Here is a 20243-nt window from a genome sequence, read left to right as displayed (position 1 = left end):
GACAGGAGTTAATATTGTCTTTACTACATTATCAATACGAGCCAAATCAGATCCAGAAAATGCAGTTGACCAAGCTGATCAACTTTACCTGTGCGGCTTGACCAGAGCGTAACAGATTGGTAAGGTAAGAATTACTAAAACATTAAAACCATGTCTGCACTGCTCAAAACTTGCGTTTGAATCATGGTTTAGTCAGTAAATATGAAAACATAGACTACTTACAGGCTGTATGTCAGAAGCGGGTGGAATTATAATGACCGTTGTGTCCAAGCCCAACCGTCCCAGGAAGTAAACTGTTGCCTACAATCCGTGTGTTTGTTGTAGTCCGAGAAAAGAGATTTACATTGGAGACGATAACTTGCATCATCGTTTACTTTGGGGTTTGTACCTTTTGCATAATGTTAACATGTACTAATATACATTTACACACCAAAGGAAATTAAAATCGTGGATCGGATAATTGGTGCTCTTTAATTTTTTTATTTCGCTTTTAAAAAATACTTTTACTTTCTTCAATAAAGTTGAAGAAAGTTTGATTTTGACATTAGTGGGAACATAAATAAAATTGGTCTGCATAGGCACATTTTCATAAATGTTTATCGCATAATATTTAAAATATCATTTTTTGATTTCATTACCCTATTAAGGTTGCACAGGTCAAAAACAACCTTTATATCAGGTTTATAACATACCCCACAGAGAAATGTGCAAATCATTAGAATTAAAAAAAGAAACATGATTTGGATAATGATTTTAAGCATTTTTAACTATGAAAGGCATATGCAAGTCATGTATTGGGGAAAAAACAGTCCCTGAATCAAATTTTACGCAACTTGACCTACATTTTGGGCATCAAACTATTGGTAAGAATGCTTTCTTCCTCATCTCACCAGTAGGCTACATAATAACACACATGGCATCTTGTTGAGATAGCTTTAGGGCTTTGTACAACCGAATATTGCTGTCACACGTTAGCAAGAAAAGATCTGTAATCGCTTGTGTACCCCAAACTGGGCTATTTTTACAGAAAGCGGATGTAAAAGATATTTAATCTCATTTAAATGATTCTTGGATAAATAAATGTTACATAAAAAATAAGTAATAAACAAAAAGCAGAAAACACAGATGGACATCAATGGCTATTTATAAAAAATTTGATTAATTGTTTGGTCAGAATAATTGCTAAGGATAATTCTGTGTTCCCTAGCGTCCGTACCCAAATCAACGCCCTTGCCGATACACCAGAAGACCATTCACAGTTCAGACAGTATCACTGTATCACCACAAGAAAGAAAACACAAATACATGTACAAACACAAAAGCCAAGACCATCAGAAAACATTCAAAAAATTCTGAGCGAGCCTTAGGGAATCAGAGTATTTAATTGTTTGTGCAAATGTGCACTCTTTTATCATATAAAGTAATTTTATATTTGCCTGGTTACCTTCAAATACACAAATCAGAGTGAAATAAAGAGCATAGGTTAGGAGAGAGGAACAGATAAAGCTCTTTCACACTCGAACTACTCGGATCAACATTTGCCAATGCACTGAACTCCACTGAGTAAAGCGTCAGCTTCAATGTTAGTGTTGGGCATTGAAGCAATTATAAAAAATATGTTTAGATGGTAAATGTTCTGAAATTATATTTTGTTACTTAGCAACACCCCCCAATAGAGCTTTAAGCAAGCATTGTAATGTGGAGGTCAGAGCAGTGCTTGGCCATTGGGTGCTGACCGACACTGTCAAAAATAAAGGTACGAAGCTGTCGCTGGGGCAGTACCCTTTAAAAAAGGTCCTAATATGTACCATTTAGGTACAAATATGTTCCTTTTAAAGGTACATTTTGGCAGTTCAAAGTACTAATATGCACTCTTTGGGTACAAAGGTGTACCTTTTTGAAAGGGTACTGTCCTAGTGACAACTTTTGTACCTTTATTTCTGAGAGTGTATGCAATTGCAATTAACTGTATTTGGAACAATTAACTGGAAGATAAATGAACAAGGACAGGACAAATTTACTATTGGCACATGATGATGAGTTTATTTTTACACATAACCTGTCAGACAGGTGCTGTATAGAAAAATCCTGTCATTACGGATACAACCACACCTCCTATTCCACTGCTTAAACCAACACAAGCGTGCTCTCTCACACACACAACAAAAAAAACAGTGCACACATCTCTAAACATTTTCTACAGCCTCTAGGTTTGAGTAGGATGTTTGTATGTCACAGATGTTACATACAAGAAACATACTGTGCACACACAGTGAACTGAACTCTTAAACTATAACATAGCCACCAAGATAGATTTTAACAGGTTATTTCCACTGCTTACAGGAAAACTTGATTCTGCCTGGATGCAGATGCAGCCTTCTGTGGTCAAATACTTTTGCATAATGATCAACATTTCATATGTTATCTATGCATTTCAAAAGTAGGAAAGTGTACAGTCAGCCATTCCAAAAGAAAACCTCATCATTATACAAGGTTATGGCTATTCTGTCCGGTTATATTTTTTGCTAACATTATACTTTATTTTGCACTAACAGTGACCTACACTCAACAACACCCACTCTCCCACATACACCAAGTGAAAACCAAATAGGCACAAGCATTAGGTAACAAATCAGGACATTAGAGTAAAAGTGTGTTTTAAAAGAACGAAGTTGCAGAGCACTATACGGAGTACGTGTTTGTGATATTATTGAAAACACTTGCGTTAGTCTATTATCAGTAGAACACTGAGCAATGTACACTCTAAGAAAGGATGTGTTCATGTACTATTAACACCTTGTGTGTCATTTTGTGTTAAAATAAAAGACTAGTTGTGTTAAAAGTAACACAAAATGTGTCGTTTCAATAAAAACACAGAGATGTGTGTATTCTTCGACAAGGCATTAAGTGTGTTGCCCTTAAACTAACTCTGATTGTTTTTAACACATCCATTTCTAAGAGTGTACAACCACAAATTAAATCCACAAATACGTCTACAAACACAAAACAGTGCTTCCAGAAAAACACATTTTTTTGGTGATTGTTGCGAATAAAAATCCTTGATCTTGCGGCACGTTTTCTTAAAAAATTTGATGGAATATGCAGGATATTTATGCAATTTTATGCGATGAAATTGCAGGAACTTGCAAAAAACTGCGGGAACTTGCAAAAACTGTTTGCAGCTTTTGAATGATGTTCACGTCACATAATCATGTCACTTTATAACGTTCCAATGGCAACAGGAGACATGGTTGCGCTTGTGTGAAGTAAAATTTTTCAACTTTCTGCTAAGATATGTGATTTTTGCTACGAAAATGCGAGGATTATGAAATCATGCAAGCCCCGCATATTTTGCGCACGGAAATTGCAATTTATGCCGTGAAAGTGCGGCATATTTGGAATAAATGCGGCCCCCGTATAAAAATGCGGACTTTGCCTGATGCGTTGAATCTGATAAAATACGTCTACTAATCTACTAGTAATCTATGTCCTAGAGCTTCTATCAGCCGTGTTACAACAATGGGCCAAAACGGATGATTCATAGAAATTTGAGCTTCTGCTTTTATAACACCATACATACTGCTAATATCATGTTTCCTTTACAACTAACAGAAGGAGGCGTCACAGCACAAGGCCAATCTCAGAGTTCACCTGGTGCAGACAACGGGTGAGGCTTAACCTTATCGCTAGTCAACATTCAAATGAGATTAAACTTAAATAAGGGTTACATTTTAATGAGAGACTGACTGAAACATCCCCAAATCACCAGTCCACTAAAGAACTCCTGGAATTTTTTTTTATAAAGTTCAGAACTGTAACCTGCTCACACCAGGGCCACTTTTTACCACATGGCCCATGTGTACAGTAAGGCTTCCAAACAGTACCATCTTCATTGCCACATTTCATTAGTTTCTCTCTCTCTTTCTCTCTCTCTCTCTCTGACACACCACTGCAGCCCACAATGTATGTGTATGTGTGTGTCCATCCAAGTCAGATTGTCAAACCACATATCAGGCATACAAATCTGTTTAGCTAGCTTACACACAGACACACTATTACAACATAGGGCTGTTAGCGGATATAAACAGACATCCACTCAAACTGAATCTAAATGTACTGACACATAATCTTTCTACTTTAAGTAGGGCAGTTAACAGTGGAGTTGGGTCGTGAGGTGCTGACAGATGGATGTTCAGTTCTGCAGTGCCTGCTGCGGTTCTGAGTGGGCCGACATGCAGGAGAAAAGAGAGATAAGAAAGATCTTCTGTTCAGCACTGAACTATGTTCGCACTCATCTTTCAAATCTACCACCTCTTTCCTTTATCTGTTTGTACAAATTTCCCCATCCTGAGCTCTTTGGTCAGCTGTGCTGCAATCTCAAAAAATAACAAATGGAAAAAGTGAATGTGCTGACACATCGAAACATCTGCACAAATCTTTAATTTGCACAGAAATTAAAGTGTCTTTCAGCAGATGTGCACAAGACGACAACTGGGTGAAGCATGCTGACGAATTCATTTCACACGCTTTATTTATTCATCTCTCTCTCTCTCTCTCTCTCTCTCTCTCTCTCTCTCTCTCTCTCTCTCTCTCTCTCTCAGTGTACACACACTGTTTGCTGTGCTTAATTTGCAAATGATGAGGTCCGGAACAAGGACTGGCAAGAGATGCAATGTGTTTGAGCGATGACAAACATAAATCATAAAGAGTGTATTTAACACCCATTTAGTCCTTTAATAACACCCAAACAACATTTAATGAACACATTAAAACTTTGCACCAATAAAAATCAATGAAGCTAACAGGAGAATGATGTGCAGTCAGCTTAGTTGGGAATTTTGTTGCATCACAATGTTACTTGTAATGTAGATTGTGTATAGCAGGTGCGTTATTGTTGTGTTATGATGGTGGTACTATTTAACATTGCATAATAACTTGCATTAGTGAAATAGTATATCTCATGATGTGACTGAAACGTTTGCTACTTCTTTTTCATATATTTATGGCGATACTGATTGTAATTGACAACCACACAATTTCCTTTTATATATAAAACATGTATAAAGGTTGTACTACAACATATTGGCTATTCTATATTATAGTGTGTTTCTCTCATGTCCCTATTTCACTGTACAAAAGGGATATGATTCATTTTTTTTATAATTGAACTAAACTGCAATGTTTATGCACCTCAAATGAGGAGTGTCAATATTTTCTTTGTCACACTGCATTTCATGGTTTCTAAAAGAGGATCAAAAATCCCTATATTTTAATTTCATAAGTAAGCATTTTACAGAATGACTGAAAAATAATAACTCTAATAACCCTGCATAAAGTAAAATAAGAGTATTTCACAAACAAAAATAAGAGGCTTAGAGATAGACTTAGAGATTTTACTGAAAGAACATTTCTCACGTCGCTTCGCCTAAGGGTTTTTTGCTGGTAAGCTGGAAATTGTGTACTTAAGCAAAACAGAAAAATGACACATGGACTAGTACACAGTATAAACACATCAGAGTACATATACATCCAAAATAACCACAAAATGACTGGCATAGACAAGTGTCAGTAAACTTGACACTTCAAGGTTTCCTGCGGCACTATTAAAGGGCATATATTACGCAAAATCCACTTTTACAAGGTAAATTTGGACATAATGGCCTTGTACACACTGCAACCTTTCGGGGGTGACAACCGCATTTAAATGCGAGAGTGAATCCCCTCAATGTTCGTTTCAAGTCTGTACAGAACAAGACTCACTCCCGAAAATGTGATGATTGACACAGATAACCATAGCAACGGTCTGCCGTCTCGCATGCTCATCAGTCACAGCTTTGACCAAAATAATTTAACAGCATTATGTTTTGCAATAAACCTCCGTCTTGACGTTGTGTATTGTACGCATTTGTGAGGCTGCTCCACGCTGTCTGTAGCGTTGCCAGGTCCTTGTCTTTTTTGTACTTGCATAATGTTTTAGCGCTTAACTGTTTATGGCTTTTGTCTCATGAAGCTATCGAGTTTTTGGTGTTATTAAAGTGTAAAGGTGCCGGTCACAATATTTTGATCTTTGAGGTAAAGCATTTGGATTTATTTCGGTTTATTATTGGATTTTTCTTTTCACAGTTTTTTTTTCGTGCAAGATCTGGCAACGCTAGTCAGTAAACGTGCCTCTGTCAATTCCTGCGTCGCGCATACAGAAGACTTTTTCCCCTTCTAGGCATTCATTTTTTCAAAAGAGACACCTGTCATGTCCATGATGCATGTTTAAACACTTGATTAACTACTGGTTGTTCAGATCGGTTATGTACACACTATGCAGAGTTTCTGAAAATTCATTTGTCACTACCTGCATTTTGCGGGAGTCAATTCGGTTGTAGAATGCGGTCCCGTAAATTACTAAAGTGTGTGTGTACAGAACAGGAATAAACATTAAAAAGTGAAAAACAAATTAATATGCAGTGTGTACAAGACCATTGTGTGTTAGCAGTGTGTGAACACAATTCACCCTACCATAAAAAATCCACCTGCTCCTTGTTTTTCAATCCTAATTAAACCAAAGCAGTCTCATTAGACATGCCGTTTTGATTCTCTTATCAATGTGAGATCACATTGATAAAGCCCCACCCACATACAGTTCTGCATTACCATAGTTTCCACCCTCAGCAATTTCACTCTGTTCACTACATACTATCTGTAGCTCATTTGCATTTAAAGGTACAGACATTAAAACACCCAAATGGGGTGTTTTGCTCCCACCCAAATGGGGGCATTTTGGACATGCTAAAATAAATGATCTGTGGGGTATTTTGAGCTGAAACTTCACAGACACATTCTAGGCACACCGGATATATATATATATATATCACACGCACATGAGTATATATATATATATATTACATCTTGTAAAAAGGCGCCCTTATAAAAATAGGTGCCCTTTACGTAGTGAACAAATCTGCAAGAACAATTCAGCTTCAGCAAGAGTCAGCATTTATTAAAGATATTCCAGACGTCGTGCACTCATCTTAGATCTGCTCCCATACACAAACCCAAAGATGAAGCACCTCATGCCAGGAGTGATTGTAAATCCAGCTCACAGCAAAGCAGCATGCTAATTGGATGAAGTAAATCTGCTGTTACATAACCAGACCCTTCTACACAAAATGTCACTGCGTTGTTAGTTAATAATAGGTGTTTTTCACTGTCACCTGCTGTGGGATGTCCTAACATAATAGCTGCACACAAAAAAAAAATCATTCTATTTCTATTTCGGTTTCCTTACGACTACCTACTAATTAAAATTATGGAGATAAAATGGTTATATATAAATTAGAGCAATGCATAACAAAGAACATGAAGAGTTATCAATGCATGAAGCAAACGGACACTGATACAGACATCAATGATTCATTTTTTGTTACATTCCTGCATGTGAGCAGAGACAAATTACTAGTACATCAAACTGTGATCTCCACTGCCTTTTTCTGAGGTAATTGCTGCTCATTTGCATAAAGTTCAACTTTTCTCAGCCATGTAGAGTCACTGGACATTCCCACATCGTGCTGACAACATGTGCTGTCTTTTAATTGTCACGGCTGTGTTAACGGGTTAAACATCAGACCAAAAAAACACCAGGTGCATAGAAATTCCACAGCATCCTGCATTAACACTCACACGCACATGAGTCACAATTGTCCCCATGGGGTACGCTACTTGTCAACCATGACAGAGTTATATGTGGACCCCCACGTGTGTGTATACTGATGACCCAGATAGCTGATGTCTGACACGATGACTGTCTCTCCACTGATTTCTGGCAGCCTGACACCGGGTTGCCATGGAGTTCCAGGACATGATCAAAAATATCCCTCCACCCTTGAAATTACTTTGAAGTTAATTATACACACAATCACCTACCCCAACGCTACAGCGGTTAAACATTCCTAAACCCAGTCTTATTTGTGTTTAACGTCATCACTGATGTCACAGAGGCTCTGGAGGTAAACACAATTTACCGTTGTATGCATTAAAAGAGTAAACAAAAATAAACAAACAGAGGGAATGGGTTCAGAACTAATCATGCCTAGGCAAGATAATGTAAGCAGACAGTATGACAAAGTAAATGAATACTGGCCAAGAGAGACATGCACACTCATTTCACGCTCAGGTGTCTACAGACTTATTTATTCCTATGCTCTGTCTAAGCAGTAACTGATCTCACAGACTAACAGAAACAGAGCACCAAAGATGAAAGTTAATAATTCAGTCTGATTGATGTCCTCTTCTCATATCTCTGGTCATTTTTATTGCATCAATTAATAAGCTTAACACACTCACACACACAAAGATACACAGCAGGAGCTGTCTTATCAGAGCGAACGCATACAGAGCTGAGATAAAGAGAATAGAGGTGATGAAAATGTTGTCATGCAGGAAAGCCTTTAGTCAACTATTGCAAAGCTGAACAGTTGAACTAATCAAATATATCATCCAGGACATCACTGATGACCTGAAGACATCACAAGAATGATTCGTCATATTTTGTCATCGCTTGCCAAATGTATGTCTAATTGTCTCATATTATAGTTTGAAAGCCATTTAGTAAGTTTGTAGCATGGGGTGATTTTCATTTCCTATTCTAACACTGACTCACCACCCGTCTTGCTTTCTTTCTCAGTCAGCTATCAGTCCATTAGGTACTGTTTGCTCTTTTAAAGTGTTTGATGGAAAGAAAGAGTACACATGAAAAATAGCAGTATGTAAAAAAGAGTCACACCTCTGATATCTGCAGGGTTTAAGAAAACGTGTGCTCAGAGTGTCACACATAAGGAGCTAATAATTTATCACTACGACTACTGGGGCGATTTCCCGACAACTAAATATTCTCCAGTAACATTTTCCTGGTTGCATTCACAATGCCATTCGGGCCTCTGTGCTGATGTACTTAGTGGTGTACCATTCGTACTGATGGATGCCCAATCTAAATCAGCGAAAATGGCAGCAGAATTCACCCAGTGATACAGAACATCCAGACAACAATCTGGACAAAAAATAAGCTTTTGTCCCTATAATACACATTTTATTGCCACTTCGCATGTAAATGGTCACTGCAGAAAGACAGTATATGTAGTACTGGATTGGAGGCTAAAATGTGCGTGAGGAGGTCTCCAAACAAATCAACAACAAGGTGTTAAAAACTAAACTTATCAGATGTTTGTGAAATGTAAATAAACTGTACATGGGTCGATTTCATGCCTTTGCCATAGTAAAAGCATGAAATACCACCACATAAATACAGATGAATACAGATCAATATTTCTTCTATAACGTTTGGACTAAATGCGCACATGGATAATAGTGTAAATGCCTGGCATGGACAAACAACACAAGCCTGTCTGGATTTATGATTGATAATACAGGTACAGCGGGGAAAATAAGTATTTGACACATCAGCATTTTGATCAGTAAGGGGATTTCTAAGTGGACTATTGATACAAATTTTCCACCAGATGTAGCCATCAAGCCAAATGTTGAATTCATTCAAAGAAATCAGAACATTTAAGTATACAAGTTGAGTCATAATAAATAAAGTGAATAAGTATTAAACACACTTTATTTAATAGCTTGTAGAAAAGCTTTTGTTGGTGATTACAGCTTCTAGACGCCTCTCGTATGGATAGTCCAGTCGTCTGCATTGCTCAGGAGTGAATCTGGCCCATTCTTCCACAAAAAAATTTAAATTTTTAAGGTTCCTTGGGCCTCTTTTATGAACTTTGATCTTCAGTTCTCTCACTGGGCCATTCAAGCAACTTGATTTTCTTTATTTGAAACCACTTCATTGTTTCCTTGGCCTTGTGTTTGGGATCATTGTCTTGCTGAAATGTCCACCCTCTTTTTATTTTCAGCTTTTTGGTAGATGGCAGCAGATGTTTATCCAGAATGCCCCGGTACATTTCTCCATTCATCATACCTTCAATTATATGAAGTCTGCCAGTACCCCTTGCTGAAAAACAGCCCCAAACCATGATGCTTCCACCCCAAAACTTTTTTTGCTTTCATCTGCTTTTCATTTTTTACTTTTTTGCTTTCATTCACCATACTATAGTCTCCCAATAATCCACAGGCTTCTCCAAATGCTCTTTCAAACTTTAACCGAACCTCAACATGTTTTTTGATCAGCAATGGAGTCTTGCGTGATGAGCGTGCATGGATGCCATGGCGGTTCAGTGCATTGCTTATAGTTTTCTTTGAAACAACTGATGCAAGGTCTTCCTGAAGTTCTGCCTGGCTGGTTCTTGGCTCTTGGAGAACTCTTTTGATTATTCTTTGGACTCCTTGGACAGGGATCTTACGTGGAGCACCTGATCGTGGCCGGTTTATGGTGAAGTGATGCTCTTTCCATTTCCAGATAATGGCCCCCACAGTGCTCACAAGAACATTCAGCATTCTGGAAATGCGCCTATAACCATTTCCATCAAAATGCTTTTCAACGATAAGATTATGAAGATCTTGAGAGAGTTCTTTGCTTTTACCCATCATGAGCCTTTATAGGCCATCAATTAGGTACTGATAGGGGGCAGGGTTTCTTTCTCAATACTGACAGATTTTAGGTGATCTCATGGCTTTCTATGCCATTTTGCATCTTGTTCTCTTCATGTATCCAATACTTATTCCCTGTGACTTTTTACTTTATTTATTATGACTTAACTTGTATACTTAAATGTTCTGATTTCTTTGTATGAATTCCATATTTGGCTTGATGGCTACATCTGGTGGAAATTGTGTGTCAATAACTCACTTAGAAATCCCCTTACTGATAAAAATGCTGATGTGTCAAATACTTATTTTCCCCGTTGTATGTGCTGTTAGAAATGTGATTAAACTCAGTACGTTGATAGAGCAATAACTTAGTGCTCAGATATCAGATACGTTGTGTGCCATGACCGAAGCTGTCTTGTTGTGTATTAGACGTATACGTTATGCGATTTAAAGAGCAAAAAGGAGGGCTAAGAGATGAAATATTATACGACAACGTTGTGATATATATAGGCTTATCGAGGCTGAGAAAAGAACACATTTACGTATGTCCTTGTACATTTATGTTTTTAACATGTTCATGAAGTATAAATTATATTTACAAGACTGTGGCTGCTGTTGTTTTATATAAAAATACTAAAATCGTCCCCAGTTCTGGAGGTACAAACACAAAAATTGCGTAGTCCCACAAATACTTTGGGTACCATGAAAAGATGCCTGCAGTGTGAAAAGCCCTATACTGTACACATCCTTACCTAGTTAGCAACTGAGGACAGGCCTTAAACGTCCAGTGTTTTATATACTGAATCATTACTAAACCTGAACTACAAAATTGTACCCGTAAATTGTAAAAAGTTTAAATAAGAAACAAACATTGTTTTCATTATTGACAACTTAAACACCTACAGGCCAACTTCTGAGGACAGCTTCGACCCCAAGGTATATATTTAACTACACACCTAATCACAAAAGTCTAAGTCCTTTCAGAATCAGTGTCAAAACTTAAAAGTCATAAAATAGTGTTGTGAAATCATTTGAATATCTATATGAATGACAAAAGCACTGTTGTCTACCTTACAATCATAGACCTATAAATTAAAACACACACCTCATGGCTAATTACATTTATGATGTTTCTGACATAACTTGCTGATATTGCAAATTAAGTATAGAGCGCAAGTTTAGGATGGAAACTTTGAATGGAAACATGACCACAGAGCTGTGTAAACTATACACGCATACACACTCTCCGTAAGTTCTCGCTGTCTTTTTTTAGAGCCACCCACACACAAACACACACACGTGCACATATTAATAAAGCTTACACCGCGCTCATTGTTTAACTCACCTCCTTCCAAACAGCCGTAAACCAGTAAAAGTCCTGCTGCTATGCCGGCGACCCACCTGGACTCTTTCCCCCTCAGGCAGGGGGGTGGAAGGTAGGTCGGAGTTGGAAGAAGAAGCAGACGTGGAGGCCAGAGAGGTTGTAACCTCTTCTTTTTCCCGCAAACCTGCTCCAAGCTCGTGCTCCATCAGGAGCCGCGGCCGTCAACCAAACAACGGTAACCAATCACAAACTCACGTAGTCAGAGTCCTCATGGTGACAAAAATAACAACACACTAAGAGAAGGGTCACACCATCCTGCCCTCAAGAGTGAGGATAATGCGAACAACAATCAGACCTCTAGATCCTCACAGACTTCCAAGTGTGATCCATTTCCCAGTCCGCCTTCAAGACACTTAATCCTATAACCGAACCCCCACATTCCTTCCCCCTTCTCCTTCCTTCCCTTCTCTCAGGAAGTTTAGCGTTCCTACAGTCCTGGTCAATGCAGAGTGCTAGAGTCATAAACCAAAGAGCATTTATTCTTCTAGGTCTCTCTTCATATCTTTATCTTTCTCTCTCTCTCTATCTCCCTCTCTACCTCATAGTCTCCGCCCCTTTCTTGATCTAGTGTGTGCTTCTGTTCAAATATGCGTCTTGTGTTTTCCTCTCGCTCTGGCTGTTGCTTGCACTTACACACATGCCAATGCATGCGCATATACATACACTCTAGCTGCCGGCTGTACTCACAGACCAGGAAGTGTCAAACTCCGAAGGGACTTCTCTGAAGGACCCCAAATGTAGCTGCCCCTCCAGATGCCTGACTGGTTCTAAGCATAATCATTTACAGTATACAGTATGTATCTTATTGTTTCTCTATCTAACAGAAGAACAAAAGGGAGAATGAAAGGGGTTAAGCTAACAGACAAATCAGGATGGCTGAAATGGTTTTTCAGTGATTTGTTTTTTTTTTTAATGTAGAACTGACTTCTGATAACAACTTTATGACTGTCACAGAGGTCAGGAATGAGGTCACAGAAACATATTTGTAACACAAACAAAAGTATACACACACACACACATCAGCCATGGAAATGCAACCAATCTATATATAGCAGCAAACTGTATGTTTGTGTGCATGTGTGAGCACATTCATATCAGGAAAGGAGGTAGGAGGAAGAGATTATACACCAAATGGATGAATGCAGATTGTCACTGATAAAATAAAGAAAGCAATTGTGTAAGCGGAAAAAGTTGTGCATGTGGGGAAAAAGTTTGAAGTTTCAGTTGCTATTGATTAATACCCAATTCGTGTGTGTGTTTAAGTACAAATGAATAATCTGCATAAGTAACAATGTCTAAATAAGTATGCATTAGATGTACTTCTGACTGCAATTCTAGCCCTGAGTATGTGACGATAACAGCTTTGCACTCCAGTTTTATACACATTCTGTCTGGTAAGTTTTGTAAAAGAATATATTTGTAATCATTTCATATCACTTTGTAAAGATCTTTATTCACTTTGACATTAAATCTTAAAAACTTTTGTTGGTCATTGGAAAAAGAAAAAAAGGAATTCCTCTGTTATTTAATCCTGCACACCAAGACACACCATTAAAGAGATAGTTTACCCAAAAATCATAATTTTCTCACTCTCATGTTGTTACAAACCTGAATAAATTTCTTTGTTCTGATAAACACAAAGGAAGATATTTTGAGGAATGTTTGTACTGTAACCAAACCAATTATGAGCCCCGTATACTTCCATGAACAAACATTCCTTTAAATATCTTCCTTTGTGTTCATCAGAACAAAGAAATTTAAAAAGGTTTGTAACAACATGAGAGTGAGAAAATGATGACTTTGAATTTTCATTTTTGGGTAAACCATCCCTTTAAAAAGTCAAGGAGGTTAATACTTTTTATAGGCACTGTACACTGTCATGTTTCCCCCCGACATATACGCACTGAAAGCGGACAAAACCACAATAACCAGAAAGGAAGTATTGTCATAAGGTCATAGCACAGACTGAAAGGAAGAGTCTCTCTCTTTATGTGTGTGTGCTTGTACAGTAAAAATGTAAACATAATAAGAAAGACAACATAATAATTCCGCTTTCATACCTCCTATTCACACTCACTACAGACTTCCTGTGAAGGAAGGAACTGATGTCACTAACATGGGAGTGATACACAATTACGGTTGGACCACAAACCAGACACTGTTTCCTGCAATTCTTCTTTCAAAAATGGGTGTATGTGTATTTGCATATAGCCTACACAGATTTAGCTATTTTTGAGGGTAAATTTTTGTATGAGTTACTGTAAGTGCAGTGATTTGTGATAGTAGGCTATATACGCAACAACTCTGAAACTGCTTTGTCTTAATACATCCATCTCTTCATCACATTATCTGAACATGACAAATTTATTTAACCTGGATTATGCCTGCATACAACCATAAACAGAAGGGAGGAAATTCAACATCATATCAGCTATTATAGGAGCTATTTTCAGTATGTCAACTCGGTAGAAACTGACAATCTTTACCATATTTTAAGCATTAAAAATCAATTTAGATAAATAAATCCATAAAGATAAATCAAATCTAAATGATGTCTTAACACAAATTAATTTTGTGCTTCTCTAGACTGTACCTCCACCTTGTGGTTAGATTAAGCATCTGCACATCTAACTTTACAAAAGGGTATTACAAAAGTGATGTATATTCCACTGTCTGATCTAGTTATCTGATCTAGTAGGCATAAATTCAATTTCCTGTAATTCAATTGGTAAAGCAATGGTAGGGTATCGAACCGCAGTGCAAATGTTATGGTTTCCCCGAGTAAATTAATTGCATTGTAAGAGCATCAGCCAAATACATTAGTGTAAATGTAAAATGTAAGTTGGAATGGTGAAGACAAAATGGTTACAGATATAAATTGTTAAAACAAATACAGAAAATTGTGTCATTATTTACTCGCATGTTATTATAAACCTGTATGAGTTTCATTATTCTGGAACAATGTGAGGGTGAGTAAATAATGACAGAATTTTTATTTTGGGGTGAACCATCCCTTTAAGAGATCTGCTCAAGGGCACAGTGGGTTATATGCTATTGGGATTGAATCTGCAATATCTGCTTTACCAATCTATCTAGGCAACCATTGTGCCTCCACCATTCAAACTAACATTTACACAAATGCATTTGGCTGAACAGAAGATTACAAGTTGTGCCATGTTACTTTAAATAAATTCCAAATATCAGAGCTAATTCCAACACCAAAGAAAAAATAAATACATCCAACAAAATCACCATCACATTGTGAAATCCGCTTATTCACGTACGAGACATCAGGTGTTTCTGAAATAAGAGTTGGTGGTCACTAGGGTAGGGTTGTAACGTTATGATGGTTTACTGTGATATTAACGTGCACGATTATCATACCGTGAACATTTGCTTATCCACGGTTTTGGGGAAAAAATTAAAGCCTCACCTGCGCTGCTGGCATATGCAACTTCATTCTACATGACTGTTTAGACTCCACTTACACATGTACATCTGAGAAAATATGTCAGAACCTGAGGCTACAAATTCTTGTCTCTATCCTCCGCCGAAAAAAGTAAAAAACTGCAGTTTATGAATACTTTGATTATCATTATCAAAAAATGGCCCTCGTAGACTCATATTAATACCAAAAATTTTTTTTTCAAGTTTGATATAATAAACCATATTTTCAACCCCAAAACCTGTTTTAATTTATTTTAGGGTCATTGTAGCTGAGGATTATTATAATGATGATTGCTTAATAGCGTATAATCGGTTTTAGGCATGGGCCGATTATCGGTTTCAAAGGTTTTAAAGAGTCAAGGTTTCAAAACCACTAAAATGTTCTGTGACAGGGCTCCAGACTAACTTTTTTAGGAGCACAGTGGCCCCCAATTGAAAATTTTAGGGGCGCAACCAGAAAATTTAGAGGCACACACCGCAAATCAACATGCTAACCAAATATTCACATTTCTACTCATTTCCACTGTATTACTAATAAATACTTTCATGATAGATGCAGAAAGTATAATGTTGTGTTTCAAATTCAGTGTCACATCCCAAAAAAAGGTCAAATTTACTGGTCGCACATGTGCGACGATGTTAAATTCAGTGGCACACTCTCAGATTTTGGAAGCAAAATGGCACCATTTGGTGGCAGTCTGGAGCCCTGTGTGAAACCGTTTTCAAGGTATGAGCTGTGTTTACACAAAATTCATTAAATCATAAAGTCATGTAATTTACATTTAATATATATTACAAAAATATATTTTTTTAAAGAAAATTTAAATTTTTTACCCAGCATACATATTGTATGTTGCTTAAAAATGAAATGTAAAGATGTGGCTTGTATATGTAGGCGTCTAAAAAAATAACACATTTTAGTGGTGCAATGCCAAAACCGCAATACTGTGAAACCGTGGTATTTTTGCTTATGGTTATCATACCGGCCCATGCCTAGACCGTTTCAGCAGTAACAACATTAAAAAATGCTTTTGTGGAGCAAACGTAAACTTTGGTAAACTTTTGCAGAGAATCAATAACAACAGAGTCCTTTAGATTAGTTTATTTCTGATAACAGGCAAAAAACAAACAAACAAGTAGATTACCTTAACTACACTTTATCAAAACTACACTAAGCTAACGTTACGGTTAATGGTGTAAAATGGGAACTATATAATGCATACAATCTTAAGTACAGATCGGCTGCCAAACCATCCTTCACATAGCGATGATCCATTACCGCGTCCCCCCTCAAGGAAATCAAAACAATTTTGTTATTTTCAATATTTGTTCCAGAGTTCAATTTAGCCACTAGCCAGACCATTAAACAGAGACCAGAAGTTAAGTTCCATTCAGAAGCGCATCCGTCTATATACCGTGAAACCGTGATATTTTAAAGACGATAATCATACGTGAAAATCTCATACTGTTACAACCCTAGTGGTCCCCAATGGTATACATATTTTAGATAATGTATGTCTAGCCTAAATATATACCCCAAACAACAAGCCACTCAAAGCGAGATTCTACAAACCTACAAATAGAAGCATGGCACACTGAGTAGGCTGATATTTTGTGTAATTCTGCTTGAGCTGACAGCACAGCAGACACGCATAGATACACAAACCCAGGATTAGTAATAAGCTAAACATGCTTGATTGGGTAAGTTTGTGAAATACAACACTTACTCATGCCATCAGCCACAAACAGCGTGACTGAACAGTTAAGCACAGTCATGCTTGCTACCATGTTATAGGGACAGTTCTTCATTAAATTTACACATGTTGTATTTACACATGTAAGTATGTCGTTTTAAATCCATATGACTGATTTTTATAAAACAGAAAATACATTTTTTGGACTTTATTCATACTATGGATATGACTAACGATTGCAGTTGTCCTTAATATTCAACCTAAAATTACTAAAAAGGCATGCATGTTTGGACCAACACGCGGGTCTTCAAGTAATTAGAAATTTTTATTACCAGTTACATGACTAACTCGCAAACCAATACTCTTCCTTAAAATATTACAGTACATACAGTATGTAACTCCTACTGCTAGTTATTGTCCTTTACTACAGGTCCGAATGCTGTCGTCATGTTCGTGTGATCAAAGATCAGAGCATTATTCTCCAAACTAAATGAGCATGGGCGACCAAACACTGAGCACATGGATGTATAAGCCGGCTTAGACGCACATTTACATACTGAAGATACTTGTTCAGTCTTACCTGATGTCAGGATGAGGAGGAGGAGTGGGAGGTAGGACCCATTTCCCTCTATGAGGCCACATCTCTCCCTGTTTCTCTCTCTCTTGGGCTTGCACACCAGATTTATTCTTCAAATAGATGCATGTCTAGTTTCATACACACGCTCATACAAACAGCTAGAGAGCCATTGACCCTTACTGCCTAAGCCTTTCTGAGCTAAATCTTTCTTCCCCAACACCCCCAACTTCCTGTTATGACACTTCCTTATGTGTGTATATGTTGTGTTTGTGTTGTGTGTGAGATGCAGTATATGGGTTGGGGTAAAAAAAGGTCTGATAACTGAAACCAACTACAAACAGAGATACAGGGTGAGCAGGCAAGACTGAAAATACAGTCTTATTTTTGAGGATACAGTACTATTTTTAGCACTCGTAGAGGAGACCAACCCTCCGTGATTCTGACAGAGGAAAGCAACGAATGGTGAACCTTTCTGTAAAAGAGAACATGGGCATTAACGGTTGTTAAATTAATAAAATTAAAAGCACACAATGTACTGTTAAACTTCCTTTGTCTAACCACACACACATTTGCACACACACAAACACCCACATCAGCACAGCTTAAGATAAAATTTAAGCTGTTTATAAACTATAGTCTCTACTGTGTCTTTCTCGTTCCATTAGGGAAGGGCATTATGGTCATTTTGTCCACTAGAGTACCCTGTGGTTCATTCAGATGCACTCTTTCTACAACATTTACAGCATTTACCTTCAAGGAAAGGCTTTTGTGAGCAATCTCTAATGTTCTCTATGAGACCACCATGTAGCTTGAAAGACCATCAAAAATGACACCATATCGCATAACAAAGTAAACAACTAAAATTTTGCAGCATATAGTCATTATTGGATTCTGAGCAGTGTCAAATCTTTAAAGGAAACAATGTGCCTCCCTAAGCAAGCCTTACAATCCCTTTCTAGTTTTTAGATACTTGTGTCCATTCTTATTTATTAACCTCACATTCTCTCTCTACATGCATGTTATATATCAGGGGTCTTCAACTACTCTTCTTCGAGGGCCAGATCTTAAAATGGTAAATATGATGGGGGCCAAACCTTTACCCCTTTCTCTTATCCAGTATTTTGCCTTTTAATTTCTGAAAACTCATATTTTCTTTTTTAATGTTTTAAAAACAATTGCAGTTTAACATTGCAAGAGCCAAATGTTAAGAGTTCAACTATGAACAATGCACAAAAAAAGTGCAAATGTAAATAATCAACACATGTAGAGCTTTTAAACTTCTTTTGTTTATAACGGTTTAACTTTCATAAATTATTACATTTCAAGTGTTCACAACATATATCTTCTGCTAATGACTAAAATTACACTTCATGGTCTCTTTTTTTAGTATTTTAAAGATCTAAAGGCCAAACCGCCTTTCCATTGTACACTTCATCTGGACACGACGGTCAGAGTACACCCCCTAGTGGCAGTCGTAATGAAATTTCAGTTTCAAAGAAAAGCTCATTCCAGTGCAAGAGCCTTTAATCTATGAATGTTTTTATAATGAATAATTTACTTATTAGTAATCAATAGTTGTTAAAGGATTCAAGTGTTACTGATAAAGTTAAACAAAAAAGGATTCCGGTCATTGTGTCACATGCAGTGTAGTCGCAAGGTTTTTTATGCCTCTGAAGCTCAAATTGGATCCGACAATTATGCACCCGCAGATGGTTGGCATCCCACGCAGCCCCTTTCCGACTCTCTTTCCGTCATTTGTCATATACAGTGGAAAGGTAAAAGTAACCACACTGATTTTAAATCAGACAAAGATGACTGGCAGGCCGGATAAAGATGATTGGAGGGCTGCATTTGGACTGCGAGCCGCCAGTTGACTAGCCGTGTTGTAGATTTAAGTGCTTGCTTTAGGAGATGCTCCGATCGATCGGCCGCAGATCGGAATCGGTCGATCATCGCATTAAAGGAATAGTCTACTCATTTTCAATATTAAAATATGTTATTACCTTAACTAAGAATTGTTGATACATCCCTCTATCCTCTGTGTGCGTGCACGTAAGCGCTGGAGCGCGCTGCGACGCTTCGATAGCATTTAGCGTAGCCGCATTCATTCAATGGTACCATTTAGAGATAAAGTTAGAAGTGACCAAACACATCAACGTTTTTCCTATTTAAGACGAGTAGTTATACGAGCAAGTTTGGTGGTACAAAATAAAACGTAGCGCTTTTCTAAGCGGATTTAAAAGAGGAACTATATTTTATGGCGTAATAGCACTTTTGGGAGTACTTCGACTCGGCGCAGTAACACCCTCCCTCTCCCATTATGAGAGGGAGAAGGGGAGCGGACTTTTCAGGCGAGTCGAAGTACTCCCAAAAGTGCTATTACGCCATAAAATATAGTTCCTCTTTTAAATCCGCTTAGAAAAGCGCTACGTTTAATTTTGTACGACCAAACTTGCTCGTATAACTACTCGTCTTAAATAGGAAAAACGTTGATGTGTTTGGTCACTTCTAACTTTATCTCTAAATGGTACCATTGAATGAATGGGGCTAAGCTTAATGCTATCGAAGCGTCGCAGCGCGCTCCAGCGCATACGTGCACGCACAG

General features: G+C 37.6%; 1 protein-coding gene across 6 annotated transcripts in view; it reads right to left on the bottom strand.

Moving 5' to 3' along the window:
- The window catches only part of dgkza (diacylglycerol kinase, zeta a), a 126576-nt gene that overhangs the window by 87491 nt on the left and 18842 nt on the right, over nt 1-20243 (bottom strand). The window contains exon 1 of one of the 6 annotated variants that reach the window (XM_073859088.1): nt 17642-17864. The exons of 3 other annotated variants lie outside the window; for them this stretch is intronic. In XM_073859088.1, the coding sequence (XP_073715189.1) occupies nt 17642-17703 (62 nt within the window). In that variant the 5' untranslated portion in view covers nt 17704-17864. Of the gene's footprint in view, nt 1-11881; nt 12638-17641; nt 17865-20243 lie in introns of those variants that run through there. 2 more of the 6 variants (XM_073859086.1, XM_073859089.1) reach the window with 2 other exon arrangements.

The sequence above is a fragment of the Misgurnus anguillicaudatus genome, chromosome 21 (genome assembly GCF_027580225.2).
Source record: "Misgurnus anguillicaudatus chromosome 21, ASM2758022v2, whole genome shotgun sequence".
In the NCBI taxonomy this organism is placed as follows: domain Eukaryota; kingdom Metazoa; phylum Chordata; class Actinopteri; order Cypriniformes; family Cobitidae; genus Misgurnus; species Misgurnus anguillicaudatus.
Note: the sequence above shows the minus strand (reverse complement) of the source record. Positions and strands in the feature narration are given on the sequence as shown.